Source organism: Lutjanus erythropterus, chromosome 3, assembly GCF_056507025.1.
Source record: "Lutjanus erythropterus isolate fLutEry1 chromosome 3, fLutEry1.hap2, whole genome shotgun sequence".
NCBI classification, from domain to species: Eukaryota; Metazoa; Chordata; class Actinopteri; order Lutjaniformes; family Lutjanidae; genus Lutjanus; species Lutjanus erythropterus.
In genome coordinates, this window is record NC_139319.1 from 9,866,078 (window position 1) to 9,886,954 (window position 20,877).

At 40.4% G+C, this 20,877-nt stretch overlaps 1 protein-coding gene across 1 annotated transcript; it reads left to right on the forward strand.

The window, feature by feature from the left end:
• Positions 1-2,138: 2,138 nt before the first annotated feature.
• On the forward strand, positions 2,139-20,550 carry vap (vascular associated protein). Its single transcript, XM_084714939.1, has 11 exons — positions 2,139-2,431; positions 3,618-3,992; positions 6,205-8,040; positions 9,423-9,511; positions 9,604-9,662; positions 10,195-10,358; positions 12,363-12,528; positions 12,621-12,812; positions 18,270-18,491; positions 19,891-20,050; positions 20,147-20,550. Exons 1-11 carry the CDS (start codon positions 2,389-2,391, stop codon positions 20,219-20,221), a joined length of 3,381 nt encoding a protein of 1,126 aa, XP_084571065.1. The 5' UTR covers positions 2,139-2,388; the 3' UTR covers positions 20,222-20,550.
• Positions 20,551-20,877: the final 327 nt, after the last annotated feature.

Genomic DNA, 20,877 nt, shown 5'->3' on the forward strand with positions numbered 1-20,877 from the left:
CTGCAAAACCACGCTGGTCGAAATACCAGGTTTTTAGTCCCCATCAGTCTGTGCCCACCTCTGGTGGCTTGAGCAGGGGTTAGAAAGATTTTCATATTTCAAATTGGGCCGCAGCATCCTTAAAAAGAGAAACCTGAAAGAGATTTTCTGTATTACATCATACCATATGTCACCAGAGATCAAGGAAACATGCTTGAGACGAAATATTCACTTCTCTGACATCAACACTGCAGCTGCAGCCTCCCTCTTAAATTTCGATTCCAGGCCAGAATTTTACTTTCCCTGTTTCATGTTAATTAGAATTCAAATCAGTGCTAAATGTTTGCAGAATGAGTGTCTGTTTACGAGTCATCAGAAATCATTAATAATTGACAGACAATTGACAGCTAGAAACAGCAGATCAACTGACAGCATAGGACTGATCGTCGCTTGTTATTGTCAGTTTTATGATGTTGCGCTCGTCCTGCACTCCTGCAGAGCTCCTGCAGCCTGCCGAGTTCCCTGAGTCTGGAGAGGAGGGGGTGGATGGAAACAATTTGCTTCAACCATAAATCGGATATTAAATGGGATTTCAACCAGTGATTATACAGTCTATGGCTCCAACTCATTATTTGGACCACTGCATTCATTTTTCACTATTGGTACATATTGCTCCTTTAAAGGGACAGTTCATCCCAACATCAAAATTATATATTTTTCCCCTGGCCTTTAATGCTATTTATCCATCTAGATTTTTTGGGTGAGAGTTGCAGAGTTTTGGAGATACTGGCCTGTCTCCTCTACAGTATAATGGGACTAAATGGCACTCAGCTTGTGCTGCTCAAAACAGAGAAAAATATACATATTTCAAAATTTTAAAAAGTGTCTCTTTCCAAAAATCATGACCTGGTTACTCACAATAATTCACACACCTTGTTGTGGGCAGTTTTATGTAGGAACTACTTTCTTTCTGCCATAGGCCATATCATGACTTCATTAAAATAACTGTGCAGGCCTATTTTATACTGAAATTCTTTCGAAATGACCTTTCGCTAAGCCCCGCCCTCCTTAGTTACTGTTACTAAGCCTGCCAAACTTTCAATTCTCACTGCATTTATGCAGTTTACTGTGATAATGCTGGCAGAAACAACAAGTCTGTAATTCCTTAGAGACATAAACAAAAGCAGATTCTAATCTCTGACAACGGTGGATTTTGCCAGCTAAAATAATAACTCACAAGAAGATTTTATAAGTGTAACTGGCTGATGTAAGCTACTGATAACTGTTTCCATCTGACAAGTTTTAAAAAAAAAGAACCCTGTGAAAGTGTAAATGTAAAGTTAGCTAACAGGTGATATAATGTTAATGCTAACAGACTGAGGCTAAAGCTAGCTTGCATCTCAGCAAACACTGGTCAGATGGTAAAATAAAATATGGCAGGTATGTCTACATAATAGATGACAGAAATACGCTCATTAATGTAGGAAAAGGAAGCGCAGGGACGGGTCACCCCAGCCAGAAACAGACCAGACCGCGATCGCCAGGGGAAGAAAGCCAAGATAAGAGCTAAGCTAACCCGGCTTAGACCTGAGACAGCGAGCCAGGGAGAGATGCATCATCGTGGGCCCACTTTGATTCCACATTAGCTCACATCCTATTGGAGGTGGGGCTTGGCGAAGGGTCAGTTGCCCCTTTAAGTACAAGATCTGAGCACTTCTTCCACCACTGCTGGTTTGTCACCCTGTTTTGGGGGTAAGTCTGTGGCCCCAAAAAACTCTATAAATAGTCTTGTACTAGTAAATGACAGCTGTTTAATGAGAGACACACACATCCAGTTTGGGGTACCGTGTATTTCTAAGCCTGTCACACTGTGGGGGTGTGAATGTAAAAGCCCTAATGAAGTGCCCCTCCCTCTCATGTCTTCATACCTCCTGTGGTTAAAGGTTTCCTGTGTTGCGTTTATGTACTGTGCGTAAAAACCAGCTCCCGCCGCGACCGCTGGATTCCTCCCTCTCATCTTTGGAAATGAGGATTGATTCAAACGACCGCTCGGAACAGCCTGAAGGCGGTGTGAAGGCCCCCCCCCTCCCGGCGTCCCTCTGTCCATCCCACATTACAGGACACGCTGTCTGTCCCTCACACGTGTGTCTCATTACGGTGACTGTGCGGCGCTGCACCGCTGACAGACAGCGCGGCGGTTTCCGTTAGGAGGAAATGATGGAGGAGGAAAGTTTCTGACGCCTCTCTGTTTAGTTGGGACTGTCCACAGGAAAACTGCACATCACGTTTAGTTTTGCTTCGGTTTGCTCGTCCTCGTCATAACGCGCAGATACGAAAGTAAAATCTGAGACATCTGTATGGATTTGGGATTAAAAGGGTCTCCGACACTGAAATGTCTCAGGAGTGGAAATGCAGCTCCTCGTCTGTCTGCTGCTTTTTATTATCACAACAGGTAAGAAAATCTTCCGGACACGAGGACTCCCTCTCATTATGTACTTGTTTTAAAATTGTGAGCTTTTTTTATTTTTAGCTAAAACTGAAATGTCATTATCAGCTACTTTTAAGTGGAGTCATAATAATGTATTGTCAGTATGACAGGTTTATATGTGGCCAAGTTTCTGTACACAGAGTTGAGTTTTGTGGTAACCTGAACGCCTCATGCCCAGACCCTAATTCTAGGGGTCATGAGATGATTCTTGACCAAGAAGGGAAACCTGTGATATTTCACACAAAAGTTCATTTTATCTCTCTCTCTCTTTTTTTAATATTATTTTTGAAATAATAGACCTTTTTTTTTTTACCTTTTCATTCTATGAAAGCCAGTTTCTGCTAATGTGATGAACAAAAAAGAAGATCCTGTCAATTATTATTAAAAGAAACCTCCTCAAAATAATTAGTATCTCAATGAATAATGACTTGGTATCTCGAAAAAGATCAAGGACTTAGTTTCTCAAAGAATAATTAATTAGAATCTGAAAATAATGAGATGCTTTCTCAAAATAATGAGATATTAACTGAATATCTTGAAAGCTTCTCATTATTTTGTGATAATAACTCATTGTTTTGTGCTAGTAACCAATTATTTTGACATACTAAGTCATTATTTTGTGATACTAACTCATTGTTTGTGCTACTAGCTAATTATTTTGACACACTAACTCATTATTTTCAGATATTAACTCATTACTTTGAGATGCTAATTCATTATTTTGAGATAAATATGTTATTTTGAGAAAGTTTCTCATTATTTTGAGAAAGTTTCTGATTGTTTAAAGGATAAAGGATATATATATATATACATATATATATATATATGTATATATATATATATATATATATATATATATATATATATATATATATATATATATATATATGTATGTATATATATGTATATATATATACATATGTATGTATATGTGTGTGTGTGTGTGTATATATATCACAATAGTACAAATTGGCTTCCACATTATTCCATTCAAATTACATTATCTGAGTATGAATTGATTGAACTGGCCACAGCTTATGTCTGTACATGTATAAATAAATAAATTGATTGGTACAACAACACACAGAGGTCAGGAGATTTATGCCAGAGGTGTTCTCTCTTTTACCAGCATGTTATTTTCTCTCCTCAGATAAAACATTGGCTTTGTCGCAGCACCACTGTGGTGGAGATGTCAGCCTGGACCAAGACTCTGCTGGACACATCAGTCTCACTTCACCTGGACTTTTCACTGACTCAAACACGCTCAGCCCCGTGAACCACCAGCCTGATGAAACCCTGCCGGTTTCCGTGTGCACTTGGACGTTGGGCCTTCCTCTTGGTCGGACGGTACTTTTAAAGTTGGAAAATGGTTCGAGCGTATCGGTGCGCTGTTTTTGGAACGAGGAAGGTCAGATCCTGGAGAGAGGGTGGACGGCTCTGCTCTCCGGCTGTGATAGAAACAAAGCCACCCTCTCTTGGACAGGAGCGGGACACTCCTCAAATGCAATTCAGCTGTCCTATTATGGTGAGAAACACTTACTCAATTATCGAGTTTAGTTTATTGAGTCAGTATGACCTACTTGTTTGCATTTGCACCCTGATCACAAGAGTTTGATCTAATCATTGTAACTTGTTTATGTCTCAGTGAGTACATGAAAAAAATTGTGGGTTTTTTGTATACAGTAGAATGTTTTTGATATAGGACAGACTTTATACGACATTTGCCCACTGAAACTGTACCGGAAACTCTTTCAACTGTTCTCATCTCATAAATGTGTCAAATATAACATATCTAAAGTCTTTAGAAATCCAAGTGGGGGAAAGTATTTAAAAATATTGAAGTTGGTAATGCCACAATTTCCCATTGCCAACCATGTAAAAAAAAAAAAGATTTATGCATGTCTTCTTGTCTGATGTCCACATGAAGGGTTCAGTGCTGTCCACAATCAATCAGACACTGTTTTACACAAGAAACAAGATGGAAGCAGTACAGTGAATGTGCAAAAAGACATTCCTAACCCTTAAATGCAGTATCTTTGTAATGAAAACATTCTTCACAAAGTTTACAAGTTTGCCAACATTTATGTTGATTAGTACCAATCTGACAGTCACAAATATTTTTTTAAGTGCCACCCCACTTCCAAAAAACTTAGGATGCTGGGTAAAACATAAATAAAAACAGAATGCAATGATTTACAAAAACTTTTCAACCTATATTCAACTGAAAAAGACGTAATCTGGATGTCAGCATATGTTGCTCCAAAACCTGTATGTGCCTCCCAGCATTAATGGGGCCTTCACAGATGTGGCAGTTACCCATAATGCAATGGGCACTAACACACCCTCATACCATCACAGCTTTTGAATTTTGCACTGTTGACAGTCTGGACGGTTCTTCTCTTTAGGCTGGAGTTTGTTTGAAATGTGGACTAGTCCGTCCACTGCACACTTTTACCACTTTGCATCAGTATTCAATTGAATACAAGTCAAAAATGATTTGCAAGTCGTTGCATTCTGTTTTTATTTACATTTTACACAATGTCCCAGTTTGGGGGTTGGGATTTTAAAGGGATAATTCACCCAAAAATGAAAATTCTGTCATTATCTAATCACCCTCATGCCGACTGGAGGTTGAGTTTAGTTTCATAGGAAAACGGTGTTGCAGAATCTCCCAAACGATTTAAGTGAATGCTGACCAGTTTCAAACAGAAAAAACAACCAAAAAGAAACCTGCATCACTGCAACACGGCTCGCCTGGTGCTGCTCGTCTCCTGAAGACCCAAGTCGACTTGAAAGATGTCATTTGGACCTTTTTTTTTGGCCTAACTCTTCACTGTAGATCTTTAGTTTGGAGCCACGTTCACATGCCCATGCAGACCGTCTGAACTGGTTGTGTGGTGTGACTGTGCGCTCGCACAAGTGAACAGCATTTTAGATTTAGGAGACTTGGATTACACCAAATGAGCAGTGTGGAGGTATTTTATGTTGTTTTTGATTTGGTTGTGTTTTTTTTGGTTTTGTTTTGTTTTTTGAAAACATGTCACCATTTCTTCTGCAACACTGTTGTCCTGTGAAACTCCAGCAGTGTTTTGGGGACTAAAAAACTAAACCCGACCTTCAATGCCAATGTTTGGTTTGGATAGTGCCAGTTTATGTTTCCTTGTGTATAAGTATAGTAATGTAGAGATGTTTATTTAAAACATCAATTCAGGAAACAAATAAGTGGTGCCAGGGTATGGTTAGGAAACACCTTTGAACAACCAGCTGGATCTCTTTGAACTTTATTTAGAAAGAAAACTTTTATGAATAATAAACATTTGTCAGATTTTCTGTTGTAATTTGTGGGAGGTTCATCCCTTTTTCCCCCACAAACAACAGAAGGATTATAGGATTATATTTAGCCAATTTTCAAAACTTTCCCTTAATATGATTCCTTAAGACTTTTTCCCTCTCACTCAGAACATATTCAGGGCACAAAATATGTTGAGTTTGCTTATGTTGCAATTTGTATGAGGTCGACCCACACTTTTGGGTAAAATGCCTGGACTATTACTTTGGCTGTATGGTGTGTTGTGGAAATGTGGTGTTCAAAATGAGCTGTAAATCTGTCTGTTGGAAAGTTCTTATCACGGTCGCTGCGGTATGAGAGACAGGGACGTGTTATGTTGTTGTGTTTTCCACTCTGTCTCTCCTCACCCTGTCCCTCTCTGTTTTCGTGTTTGTTCCTGGTCGTCCAGTCCAGGAAGACGAGAGGAATTCCTCGGAGGACCACACCAGCCCGCATTCAGGCCGAGACCTTGTGCGCTGGACTCAGACAGGAACCAGCTTTACGAGCACGGCTCCTGTTGGTCAAGAGGTGGTGAGTGGGACAGAAGGGGCCAGAGGTCGCCTCTACGAAGGTCTGGAGGAGGAGGAGAGGAGTTCTGTGGAATCTCTGGCTAGTCCCTCCTCCTCTCAGGACCCGGCGCTGCTGCTGCACCCCACCTCACCCCTGCAGGGAGTGACTGCGGCTGGGAGAGCCGATAGGGAAACTCTCCCTCTTCCTGAGGAAGAGCCCAACAATAGAGCGGAAACATCTGGAGCTGCTCACCTCACTGATGCGCCCATGGATGCCAGGGAGGGAACACGCCCCTATTTTCAGCACACGTTCTCGGCAAGCACAGAATCAAACTCCAGCAACAAGCCAGCCGGGAGCTCCAGCACCATGCTCGGCACCGATATGCACTTGTACACCGTCACCTGGACATCTAAACTGTCTCACCCCACTGTGTCCAGCTCCAGCGCCCCACCTCTCACCTCTACTCCACCTGAGATACCCTCCTGGGAGAGTGCTACCACCCTAAGCCCAGGTGACGGAGCTCTTAGCGGGACACCTGAAGAGAAACGACCCCATTCCTGGAGGAGCCAGCGGAGCACAGATAGGCTCAGCTCTGATTTGACTGTCACCTCTGACCCTTTAAAATCACCGCAGCAGAGCGACTCGAGCAGCACACAAGCTGATACTGAACCCACTGCATCATCATCATTATCATCCTCACAAAGCCCCCATTCATCCGCCGCCCACAACATCACAAGGCTCGATGCCACTGTTGGCATTGCAGAGGCTGCTTCGAACATCAGCCGAGCCGTCTCATTTGCGTCAGATGTTACCACTCAAACTGCTGCGTTTGAGTCCTCTGATGGTTTTGAAAACACAACGGAGGTGCTTCAAACTTTCACTCCCTCCACAAACGCTCCGCAAAGCACAGAGGGCGTCACACACTCCCCAACTCCTTACACATTCACACCCACAGGCGAGGAGGAGACACAAACAACAACACAAAGCACACAAAGACATGTTGTTATGACTACTTATTCCATCTCCTCCTCGCCTGACACTAGCAAAGTTTATGACTGGACTTCTTCTGGTTCTTCTTCTACACCCGGAGCAGCACCGACGTTGGGAGATGTAGTCCAGAACTCCACAGGAACCGCTACTCATAATGAAACTTACACACTCATACATGACCGCTCAACAACAAACTCACCGACTCCTCTTCCTCATTCATCATCCAGTTCATCCACACACTCATCTACACCTTCACACACACTCCAAACACACACCACATCGTTGCCTTTGCCCTCCACTACCACCAAATCCCCTACACACAGTCCGCTCATCGACCACAAACTCTCGCCCTCACAAACATCAACAGTCACATCCACATCTTCACACACACCTCACACGCAACACCACCTGCCTTTTCCGCCGTCTACTTATGTCTCAACTACGCATAAACAGTCCTACGGCTATATTACTACTACACACACTCCTCTGCTTTCACTCACAACTGCAAAGTCAGATTATGGACATGGAGATGGAGATGTAGATGGAGAGGTAGAAAAAGAGGATGCTCTCAGCATCACAACCACACAGACTCCCACAGCTGGACCTCCAGCCTCGACAACCACACATCCCAGCCAGGAGAGCCACGCAACGCTCACACCATCTGTTTCAACCTCCACTCTGAGCTCCTCAACGAGTCAGACACCCAAGTTCTACATCGTGCCAGACCAGCCTGCAGCCATCAGAGGTATTGTACATATTTTTTGTGTATATTAAAAGTTCCTTCCGCTCAAAAATATGTTTTTGTTTCACCGTACAGAGTGATTTATGTACTCGGCTCGACATGAGAAGGCTGTTTTCATACTGACCTGCTGAAAGTGGAAAGTTTCAATGTGCTCATTGAATGATTTGTGACTTTACAAATAGTGTAGAAGTTAATCCTGGTCCAATATTCAACTTGCAAAAGTGTGATTTTGAAAATGGACTGTACAGTGAAACAGCTGCTGTCCAGTAGGTGACCTTAATATTTATAAAATAATAAGTTTTAACAAAATAATTTAACTTTTTTTGTGAAAAGAACATATCAGATAAAAAATTTTTGTTCAAAATAGAGCATTTTTTATATGTATATGATGAAATATGTTTGGAGGGGATCTTAAATCTGGACTCTATTCATCTGTGAAGACACTGAGCATGTTTTATTTATAGTAACAGAACTTTATTATATATCATGTTGAGACAAGCTGCAGAGAGAACCAGTTAAAAGTGCAACTGTGGGTCTTTCACACAGCTTCTCATTTATGTCTGTGGACCCATTTTTTGAGGAAATTATTCATATTTTCAGTGATTTTATAAGCATGCATTGATTTTTAATGATAAAGGCACAAAAACAAGTTTGGATAAATCATTTTACATGTAAGACAACTGTATTTTAGTTTTATTTCTTTCATTTTTCTGTTGCATTTTATGATTATAATGAAACAATATTTCACATAATCCAGAACTAACTGGTCCATTATATTTTGAGTGATTATCACTTAAGCTTTGTCTTTTTATAGGTGTGTGTATTTCATGTATTATGGGATCCTGGTGATACTACAAAATGATAAGTTAGACTTAAAGCTGAGTTTCTTAAAAAAAAAAAAAAAAAGGCCATCGCACATGTGGTGTACAGACAGTTTAAAGGGTGAAAAAGAATGACAAATATGAATGTGTAGAAAGTCAGAAAAATGAACCAAAATGAACAGGAGAGGGACAGAGACAGCAGCACTGGTCGAGGAGGCTGGACAGTGAATTAAGAGTGGGAGCGTCGTTAGTGAGGACAAAGCAGTTAAATGTTATTAAAATGTTATTTTCTGATTGTTTCGCAGTGGTTACATTCTAAAGCACAAATAGACGCGCCAAAATCTCAACACAACGCTTAATTTTGTGTGAATGCAGCTGACGAGAACCTTCATCCTGTTGCTGTGTCCTCAGTCTGTGACTGTGTGTTCAGTCCCGCCCTCGGTCAAACTGACAGACCTGCAGCTCTAACAGACAGCAAACACAATCCTGCATAGATTGTCTTTTAAATAAGAGGTTGGGCCGTCCTGGCCTGCTGTAATGAAATGATTTGCTTGTTCTGTCCAGTGGAGTCAATTGAGCTGCTGCTGCAGATCATCGTAGAGGAGTCCAAATCTGCTTTTACTCCTGGCTTGGAGGAAGACACCGCTGCCTGGGTGAGAGATTATTTATAGACACACACACACACAGTTATCTTAAGAGTTTTATTCAGTAGCTGCTACAAAGTTCTCCCTCTGTTTTTTTTCAGGTGGAGCCGTACCTACAGAGAGCCCCGGGGTTCAGCAGGCTGCTGGGAGTCTGGAGCAGGTAAGATCTTATAGAGCACATATGTTCTGTAGTTATGGTTCAGCTGGCCCCAGTTTGTGCCTCTCATTACCAGTAAAATCAAGTCACAGATCTGGATCAGATACCCATGATGCCCAGAGGATGAATCCATACGATTTTATTCCCTCATTTTTTCCTGTGTCTTCAGGTCAAAGTGTAACATCACAACATCTGAAAGGACAGACTGGCACAAACATTCAGACGTTAATGTCCCCTCAGGATGAAATGTAATAACTTTACCACCGTCATCAGGTCAAAATTTTAATTTGCACAATACTTTGGTTTATGACCAAATACCTACAAACCCGATGACATTCCCATCAACCTCAGCTGTACTTTGAGTTGAGCGCTCATAAGCAAATGTTAGCATGCTATACTAAGATGGTGAACATGGTGGTCATTGCTCTGTGACTCAGATATAACTGTTCTACATGAGAGGAACAATCTGAAGTTACAGAAGGTTGTTGTTAAGAGATGTATGGAGGGTGAATGATTTGTTGTGCTGTTGTCCCAGTGGTCACGCAGTGCAGAGTCTGGTGGAGTTTAAAACCAGCGGCGCTCTGCAGTGGCTCAGCGTGACGGGACCCACGTCACTGTTGGAACGAACAGGACTCGCTCAGGCCGTACGCGGGGGGCGGAGCTTCAGATCGTCCAAGATCACCAACATCACACTGGGAGGTAAAGCCTGGGTGGAGATGCTCACCTAGAGGCAGTTAACTTAAGCTGTCTGACTTTTTAGGCGCCCCGGCTGCCTAGTATAGGTGTGTGAAGTGAGTCCCCGCAGTGTCACATGTCATTCTCCACCCCTCTCGTCTCATTTTCTGTCGTCTCTGCCAGGTTAGTGGTTGGCCAAAGTGGTTATATTTACCTGAGGGTGAATTCCATTAACCTACTTGCCAAATTACCCCAATTATAGGCAGACCCATATAAGCATCATAACTCAGTTAGATTGACACAATTAAGCTCACAATCCAGTTACAGAAATCTGATTAACGCGTCTGGCTTAGTCGGGTATTAAGCTTGTTACTGTGGCATCTAATCATCCCACTCCTTTCACTTTTGGAGTTTTCCATCTGCATAATTTCATAATGGCACAAAGTGCTGTGGCTGCATTTCGACAGTATAAAAATATGAGCATTAAAAATGATATTTAACAGTATACAAGTATTGGAATTAAAATATACTTAAAGTACCAAAAGTAAAAATACTCATCATGCAGAATGGCCCATTTTAGAATAATGTGTACTATATTATGGGATTATAATTAGTGATGCATCGATGTGTTAATGTGCTGATCTTCATTTTGCAGCTGGTAAAGGTGGCACTAATTTCCGCTGTGTTTTATTACTTGATTTATATTTTAATAATCAAAATCTGCAAAGCAACCACTAACTTAAGTTAATAGTAGTGGGGTAATGTGTACAAAATTAGATTCCAAAATGTAGTGGAGTAAAAGTAGAAAGTAGCATACAATTTAAATACTCTAGGGCAGTTCTCAAGTAAAGTACAAGTACCTCAAAATTGTACTTAAGTACAGTACTGGTGGTGAGAAACAAAGTAACCTCAGTCAAACATTTTTGCACTGTTTGCTGTTGGACAAATTAGGTTGACAGATGTTGCCTCTGCTGATTCTTGGGAGCAATGGGCATACCTGTTTGCAGAGTATTACATAATACACCATAAACAAAAATAACCAACTCTGCATGTAAACATCACTAAGTTACACTAAATAAACTTCCAAAACTCTACAGATTTATTATTTTATTTGCTAATTTCTGGGCGCACAGGCCACATTATCTGTAATGTATTTCAGCTACTGTTTTAACATTAACATACAAGCATTATTTAAAGGATAATGCTTGCAATATTGTATAATTACAGTCAATAAAACCTATGAAAAACACAACAGTATAGCCATGAGCAGCAACAGAATCTAAGAAGATTACAAAAAATTGCAAAACATGATTTTTTTTTTTAGGGCAGAAGGTCAGACGCAGACGACTTGAGAGATTAATATAATGAAAGAATTTTAGCTCAAGCTGAAGATGTTTATGAAATAATTGCAAAACTGTAAACTTAATGTTACAGCATCACCTTGAGGTCAATGAGTGTTAATATACTGTATGTAGTGAGTGGAAATCGCAGTCCACCCTTGATTTTGGTGAGTTTTTGCCTTACAGTTTTTACACTTCATACTTTCAGTGGGAAACAATTCTACTAATATGAAGAAGAAAAATGGAAACAGAAACAATAGGGGTCTGCAGGGAGCAACGCTGTTTGGATCCCTGAAGACATGATCCTAATAACAAGTGTTGTCTGTCTGTCTACCCAAAGCCTGATATATTTGATTCCTCTGAACCATTTTGCTCCATTGTTGTCCAAAAACTATTCAAAAAACATAAATGAGTCGCACTGTTGCACAGGGTGACATGTTCCATAATTATGATGAACATGAACGCTGTAGTTTATTTTAAACTGCTGCCATGAATGCTTACCGGTGCACCACGTGTATTAATCCACAGCTGAAAATAGTCCCTAACAAAGGCACTATTTACTCCTGTCTGAGTAAAGTTTGATAAAAACTGTAGTACCCAGCTGTTTTTGCTTTTCCTTTTTAAAAAATTAAAATAAATGTTTTTGAAGAATAACTCCACCCTCACCCTGAAACACGTCTTCCTCCAGGTCTGCAGGGCGATGTGTGCGACTGGTTACTGCAGTGTCCAGCAGGCTACAAGTGTGTGTCCAAGCCTGGCACGTCAAACTACAGCTGCTCGTCTGTCTGCCACTCTGACTACTGCCACCACCACGGCATCTGCACACACCACCCGGGTCAGCTCCCAGTGTGCCGGTGAGAACACACCGAGGCAGAACTGGTTTTCTATCTCTCCGTCCATCCAAGAAATTTTTGTGCATCTAAGTGTGTTTTTGTTTGTGTTTTAGCTGCCTTGTAGGAGAGGACTTCTGGTACATGGGTCAGAGGTGCGACATGAGGATGACTCGGGCGCGGCTCGTAGGCGCGTGCCTTGCCATCTTACTCATCATGGTGACAATGATTGGCGTTTTGGCCTTTGTGGCAGTGCGACGATACCGAGCCATTCTGATCCAGGCCAAAGTGGATCAGACCCGCAGCAGGTACACACTGACACTGAATTACAACTGACAGCAAACAACCTACAACAGAAAGATGAATGCATTAAGGTTGCAACAGTATGAGATTTTCACGTACAATAACCGTCTCAGAAAATATCACAGTTTCATGGTGTCATGTTGTAAAGTATAACAGTATTATTGCTATTACTGTTGGAAAGGTTGTTTCGTTTGAGAAAAAGCTTCATTATAATTTCTCAAAATATTACGTTCTAACAGACAGGAAACTCAGTACGCTAGATAAGCAAATGTACATTGAATAACAAACTAAATTTTCATACCCTGGTATACCGAAGGCATCCACAGGGCTTTTATAGCTTGTAGACTGCAACTAATGCCCTCACCCTCTCCTTCCAAACATGTAGGAGAAAATACGGTGGCTGCAAAACTCTAAAGAAAAAAAACACTAAAGTCCCTGTCTAGAGGCAGTGTTTGGTTTGAACATTCTTTGCTACTGTAGAAATATGGCTGCACAACATAGCGGCCTCCATGAAAGAGAACCCGCACCCCCTGTAGATGTAAAGGGCTCATTCTAAGGTAACAAAAACACAACAATTCTTATTTTCAGGTGATTATACACTAATGAAAACATACTTATGGATATTCTATTCAATTTCTGCTGTATGGTTCCAGTAGACCCCCCATAAATCTTAAACACTGGACCTTTAAAACTTTTAAATACCATATAGAATACATTTTAATAGCTGTCTAACGGTCAAACTGGCCAAAGTAAGATGATGAGTAAGTATGATGAAAACATCAGTACTTCCCAGCAGTAACTTGCACCTGGACAAGCAGCATAAAATGGATTAACGGATTAACAAATTAGAAAGTATTAGCTGTATTAAGCTGATTTAAGTCTTTGCTAAAATAAACACTAGTAAATAAGCCTCGTAGCGACTGCAGCAGTAGTGAGCAGTAGTGACAGAAAAGATTGAACAGCCTCCTGCAGCACAATCCACTGTGTCAACAATCCAGTTAAGTCTATAACATCTCCCAACAGCCAGAGTCTACAAAAACATTTTATAACTAACATCACTGCCCATGTCAGGCAAAAAAAACTTTGTAAATAAAACTCAAGACCTAGTTAAATCTTTGGCACTGGACCAGACCCCCACCAGGCGTCTCCAAAGCTGCACAGTGAGCTGCGAGACCTTCTTGATTTAAAAGGGTAGAAGAAAGCTTGTTTTTTCTACCCTTAAGCATTTTAATCATTTTTTTTAAGATTTTTAATCATTGTTATTAATATATTTAAAGTTTAGATTTTAAAATAGTGAAAAATCTTGCCTATTCGCAGAGCCATCACTCTCTGCTAAACAGCCTTGTCCTGCATCAGAAAAATATGGAGTTAAAACAGCCAAAGACGCTGAATTTGTCAAAAAAAAAAAATAAGATGCTTACTGAATATGTATGATTGTTTAAAAAAAAAAAAATGTAATGCAGACAAAGAATTATATCAGGAAAAAATATCAGGAAAATTCACCTCTGTTGCAGTATTCACATAAAATCATCTGCTTAAAATTCATCCAAATGGTTTAATTTACTTAAACCTCCCACAGTTATTGTGTTCACTGTTTGGGTTAATTGTACAGATTATGAAATGGTCCGTACTGTTCTTGTTATGCATTGATTATAATATGAAATATCCATAAAATATGTCGCTCAGTCATGGGTCGACATTTTGCTCAGTTACAGAAAAGGGGTCCCCTAAGGGAAAAGGTTGGGAATCACAGTCTATGGCCTTATTTGGAGGAAAACTGATTTCAGTGCTTTTTAAGACTTTTTTTTTTTTTTGACCTGCAGATATTCTGCACATGAGGCATTATGTAATAACACAGTGAGATGTTCAGAGAATAAAGTAGTAAAACTAATGTTGATAACAAATGAAAAAGTAGACTGTGTTTGTCTAACAGTGTGCTGAACAATCCCAGGGGTTTCTGTACAAAAATAACATGGGAAGCACACATGTTTAAAGCATAAAAATGCTTTCAACTTAACTACATATTACTCAGATTAATGTGTCTTACATGCCAATAACACAATAGAGACCTTGAGGAAGATCATGTGTTGTTAATTTCCAGGAAGGGAAAACCAGACACTGAGATAACGGCTCATACAGGCGGTTGTAATTACAAATAACGTCCACTAGGTGTCGCAGTCTGGCTGCAGAACTACATGCTGGAAAGGAAAGCTGTGCTGGAGACTCCTGGCAAGTGTTAATGGAGTCTGGCTGAATCCATTTGTCCACAGTCCGGACATGCAGACAGCCCTCGCAAACTTCAGCCACACCGTGACACGTTCACTGTCGTCACGTCAAGTTTGTTAGTCTGCTGAGTCCAGAGGGATTAAACGTGTTTTTAGAAAAGACTTCAGACTTTACTCACTTCCATGATGATGAATCAAATTTCTGTCACCTACTTCAGAGTATTTTTCTAAACTGTTTGGCTTATTGATTTTGCCAGATTATGCAAGATAAGCCTCACTGCATCTGTAAAATTAAACACAAAATATGAATGTATGAGACTGCAAGGGCACGAAATATTGTAAAAAAGGAATCTTGAGTAACAGGGTCATGATTTCTGGAGAGACACATTGTTATTGAGCTTTTCAAATGTCTTTTTTTGGCGCTTTGAGCACCACACACCGAGTGCCATTTAGTCATATTATTTTGGAGACGGCTGATATCTCTTTCGGGGTGAACTGTCCCTTTAAATAACACAAATACATATGAAAATTTTAGAAATAAAATTGTAGATTTTAGATTAGAAAATGCAAACAGGTGTACATGTATACAAATAAAAACCAAGTTAAAAATTGAAGTAGAGAATTCAGTTCAAGGATAAAAGATGAGATCTGGGTCGGTGATTTAGAAAATTTCTGCTTGTGAATAAAAACCTGCATATATGTCTATAATGATAATTAAATTGATTAGATATTCAAGAGCACCATCATTTATGAACCATTTTTTTGGCACTTCTGGGGTTCCCCTGGTGACCTTGTGTTTAATGCCTTGTGTTTAATGGGTACCATTTAAAAAGTGACAATACCAGAACTAATACCAGTACCCTAAAAATTATCAGGATACCAGTGGACTTAATATGAAACTTTTTGTTGATGGTTCTTCTGTGAAGAACGCTTGCAGTAACTGCCTGTGAGCAAAACCCTATAAATACCCATTTTTTTCCTAGAAGTGGGTACAAAAAGGATCGGCTGGAGGTATCGTTTGACTGGAGAAGTTTCAATACGACTTGGTACTGGGTTATTTCAACTGATACCTTAAAAGTACTGAGTACTGATACCCAGCCCTAGTCACAAAGCTATGAACTGTGGGTAATTCCCTCAGGCAAAGTCTGCAGACTTGTGAACCTATGGAAAGTGTGCATAAAGGGCTCAAAAATTATACGAAAAAGCCCCCATGCATTTGATTATCTGACAGTGGGACAGACCTAAAGCTTCACAGTGTGCGAGTCCATGAGGGTGGACGTTGGGATTGGGCCAAAGTCTCCTTAAGGTCCCTTGTGCACTTGATAAATTGTGGATGTTAACAGCCCTCGACAAATGTGTCGAAGTGCGGACATTGGGATTCAGCCTCTTAAATCTGCACCAGCCAAGGTTTTTGCCAAGACATTTGTCGTCTGAACCTAAATCAAACATGAGGGAAGAGTAAATCCACCTTAACTGAGACAGAGTAGTTTCATCCTGTCGTTGTCTGAGATTAACTCGGACTCAGACAGAGAAAGTTCAGACAGGAAGTGATACGTCTAAAGTTAAGCCTTAAATCCAGAGTCTCCCTAACAGCTGAGAGTGAGTGTTCAGTCCAGAGGAAGCTGGACTCAGAGCTTTACTTTCTCCTGCAGACTCAGTCAACAGGAGAACATACAGTATTTCCCTGAGGACATTTTACGTATCTCCCATTAATACGAACACCTGCAGTCAGATTTTTGGGTGAAAATGTATCCTTTAAGGATTTATACATGTGAAATATATGTAATTTGTGAAATGTTTTGTTTTGCTTTATTTTTTAACATTTCTGAACTTGTTCTGTTTCAGAAAACACCTTTGATCCAGACAAGAATTTACAACTGCAATTTAAAAACATGTTAACAGCCTTAAAAGTATAAAACTAACAATAACTACTGAGAAAACTGGTGTAAAAATGTGCTATTTTGTGCTAGATTTTCACAAAAACAAGATAGAATCAGGTGTAAAAGGGTTAGCAATACTCCCCTGTCTCCCTGGTTTAAAAAAGGTGGGAATACTGCTCAAGCACTGTTAAAGGGATAGTTCACCCAAAAGATTAAAAAATTCAGTTATTATCTATTCACCTTCATGCTGTTTGAGGGTTGGGTTTATTTTGTAAGTCTGCAAAACAGTTGCAGGATCTCCCAAGCAACTGAAGTGAATGGTGACCAGTTTTCAAACAGAAAAAAATAACTGGCAAAAAACATAAAATGCCTCCATACTACTCGTCTGGCGTAAAAGCCTCCTAAAGCCCCGACATGCTGTTTGCACGCCGTCACACCACACACACACACAGTTCAGACAGTGTGCATGAGCATGTGAACGTGGCTCCAAGCTAAGGATCTACAGTGAAGATTTTGGCCAAAAAAACATGATGTAAATAACATTTTTTAAAGACAGTTTAGCATGTTGGGACTTTAGGAGACTTGGATTACAACAGACGAGCAGTATGGAGGCATTTTATGTCTTTATTCTGTTGTGTTTTCACCCTTCACTTCCATTGTTTGGGAGATTCTGCAACATGTCTTCCTGTGTCTCAACCATAACATGTCAACTCTGTGGCCCTTGTAAATCAAAGCTAACTCTTTAAAACTTTAAAAAAATAAAATGGAATGAAATGAAAAAAATTAACATTTTGTCAACTCCGTCAGATGGAAAACCCGACAGAACTGACACCTACATTTAATAAAAATTAAATCATTAGGAGGTTGACCTTCAGTTTGAGATGATTTTGAAATCCATGTATGAAATTCATTTTGTCTGAGAGGGTTTTTGTGCCCCTTTCCTGTTCCCTGGTTTTCTGTCTATTTATTTATTTATTCACTTATTTTTATTTCTCTGTTTTGTATTTTTTTTTTTTACCTGTTTGATTGTGTGTTCTTCACTACCTTCGCCTCAGTATAGACTGAGATTGTTGAAAGACACGTCTGTATATTTGGATTTAGTACATAAAATGTTAATAAACACATTTTAAAAAAATTAGCCTGTTACAAGGTTTAAAAGCCAAGAGTTTGATCTTTTAAATTATATTTTCCCAGCATAATTGAATAGTAAACATCAAAACCCCCTCAATTATAGTTTTCTCAATAACGCGAGATATGTTGAACTCAGTGCCACACCAGATTGAAGCAGATGCAATAAATGTTGTGTCCTGGCAACACTGGACCTCACATTAAACGCATGTTGTTGTTGTGTGTGCAGCTATCGCAGGTTCAACCATTTTGATGAGCTGTCAGGACGGTTCTGGTTGCGTTCGTGGGCAGGATCAGCAGACTCGCTAGATAATCCTGCCTTTACACGCTCCGATGAGTTACTGCACCTACGGGCGCTCGACCGCCCCTGCTGTTACCACGACGACACGCTGTCGCTGGCTTCCACCTGCCCCAGCCATGGAACACGCATCAATACGATCTACCCCCACAGGTATACACACACACACACACACACACACACACACACACACACACACAAAGGTCAATATATTCAACAGTATCAGAAAATTACTGTTCCTCCAAGTCTGTCCTCCTTGTCTGAGAAAGTATCATCATCCATCAGTTGAAATCCACAAATCAACATGAAATACATACTACAGTATGCATACGATGTGACAGACACATGCCTGTACTCTGCTGTCAGGAGAACACCATGTAAAGCAACATCAGATTGAAGTGATAACTATTTGAGGAAGTGATGATCAAGATAAAAACACAAGCTAATTTATAACAGTCTGTTTCCTGGAGCTTCTGTTTTAAAGGGCCCAGTCCAGTCATCAATATAAGGTGGGTTAGAATAAGCCTGTTCATGGTAAACAGAACAAGATTTCTATCTAAACAGGCTGGATTTGAAGAGATCAGTCCGTCATAGACCCTTCACTGCTGCACACACATGCAGCACCATGCTGGCCTGACCACAGTTCATAACAGCTCTCCTACTATTTTTGCAGTTTATAGAAATTATGTTGAATGCAAGTATACAAGGAAATCTTGAAAATCAGTCAAACATCACTGGAAGAACTACGGACTATTTCAGCTAGGATTTCTAGTCTCCTCCTCTAAGTAGCCAGGGGTCATACTAGACGAGTATAGTTCTCATGTAACACTATGCTGTGGCCTACAAAGTAACAGCTTTAGGCTAGGGTGGTGATACATGGGTGTCAGAAGCACACACGCATGCAGTGATTGTAGTAAACGGCACCTTGCACGGCTTCGTAAGCAGGACAAGAGCACATTCAGACAGAATCAGGCATTGCAGCAAACTTCAGGCATCTCTTTTATTTTTATCGGGGGTAGTGAATTTAGGCTGCAGCAGAAAAGTTAACACAGAGTCAGCTTTTGGAGAAACGCTACCTGATGTCATGCAAGCTGCAGGGTAAGTTGGTAATGAACCTGCTCCATAGTCTGAAATCGGTGTCCCTCAGTTTGTGTCCTTTGAGAGAGAGACAGAGAGCGCAGCTGCGTTCATGCAAGGTAGAGACTGAATGAGGAAAGGGAGGACTGATGGTTAAAAAGCTGATGAATCAGAGAAATAAAATGTTAATTCCTGATTGATTCACAGCGGTTATGTTCAAAGCACAAATAAAACCCTCTGCATGACCCTGCAGCTATTTGCTGTAATGCCTGATTGTGTCTGAATACAGCTGAAGTCAGCTTTATTTTTCAATATAGCACACGTTGAAGGATTTATTGCTTCAATTAGTGAGGAATGAGGAAAACCCTCTGACTGCAGGCAGCCACCAGGGTGTGATCAAGACGCTTTGGCATCACTTTTGGAGAGCTCTCATGTTGTCCATTTCATCTGTGTAATATCTCTGTTTTTCCTCCAGCTCTCAGTATGGTTGGAGGGGAAGTGAGATGAGCATGGGCGATGGTGTGTTGGACTCTGGTAAGGCCAGTGACCTCTCCGTCTGTAGCTGGCCTGTGGAGCCCATTCAGTGGACTCCCTTCCCACTGCTGCAGCAACTGGCTTCCCACAGGACGCCCACAGTGAGTGTTTGACTGCGTGTGAGTGTGTGAGAGAGAGAGACGTACCGTGTATCTAGTTTCATTATGTAATTATGGGTTGTTCCCTTGTGAAACCAGGTGAGGGTGTCGAGGCCACGGTCCTACTGTGAAGGCATGGAGCTGGTTGATATGGGGAAGAGCTGGACTGCTTGACACACCCAAAGAAGAATTAAATCTGTCCCAAACACTGGTATCTGCAGCTCATTTTTACATTCAAGGCCTCAAGTGCTCTTGTTTTGTTGAGTAAAACCGAAGAACAATATGTGTAAATGTGTATATTAGTGTATATTTTTTTGTGAAATTGTTGTTACACTGTCCAGTTTGAATCTTCAGTCTGTTTCTGATACGCTCACTCTGATTGGATGTAGGATACACTGTAAAGATAGAAAAACAAATGGGCTGTCTGTGGTGCAGAGTCATATATAATGCTTCAATAAACCAAAATCTTACTCAGGGCCAAAAGAAATTTGTGTTTTTCTGCATTTAACCAAACTGAACTTTCACTCTGAGGTCACCAAGCATCAAGGAGAAGAAAACACTGGAAAAAAAAAAAAAAAGTAGACACTTATTAAGTCTGTTTTGTGCATGTGTGAAATTAAAAATATCAAAACAGAAACAAATACAAGATGAATAACATGAAGCATATAAAATACAAATATATGCTTATTCACTTTATTGCAGAGAAATAGATGAAAGGATCAATACCACTCTCACGTCTGTATGGTGAATATAAACTAACTAAAACTATAAACTATATAAACTGTCCAAAGGTGACAAAAATCCACCTACAAGCACCTCTAAAGTTCACT

Bases quoted from the DNA above. Each gene is read 5' to 3' on its own strand.
- vap (XM_084714939.1), top strand. From the start codon at position 2,389: ATGCAGCTCCTCGTCTGTCTGCTGCTTTTTATTATCACAACAG. The intron at 10,359-12,362 runs GTAAAGCCTGGG...GTCTTCCTCCAG, and splicing joins CACCAACATCACACTGGGAG to GTCTGCAGGGCGATGTGTGC. The intron at 18,492-19,890 runs GTATACACACAC...TTTTTCCTCCAG, and splicing joins AATACGATCTACCCCCACAG to CTCTCAGTATGGTTGGAGGG.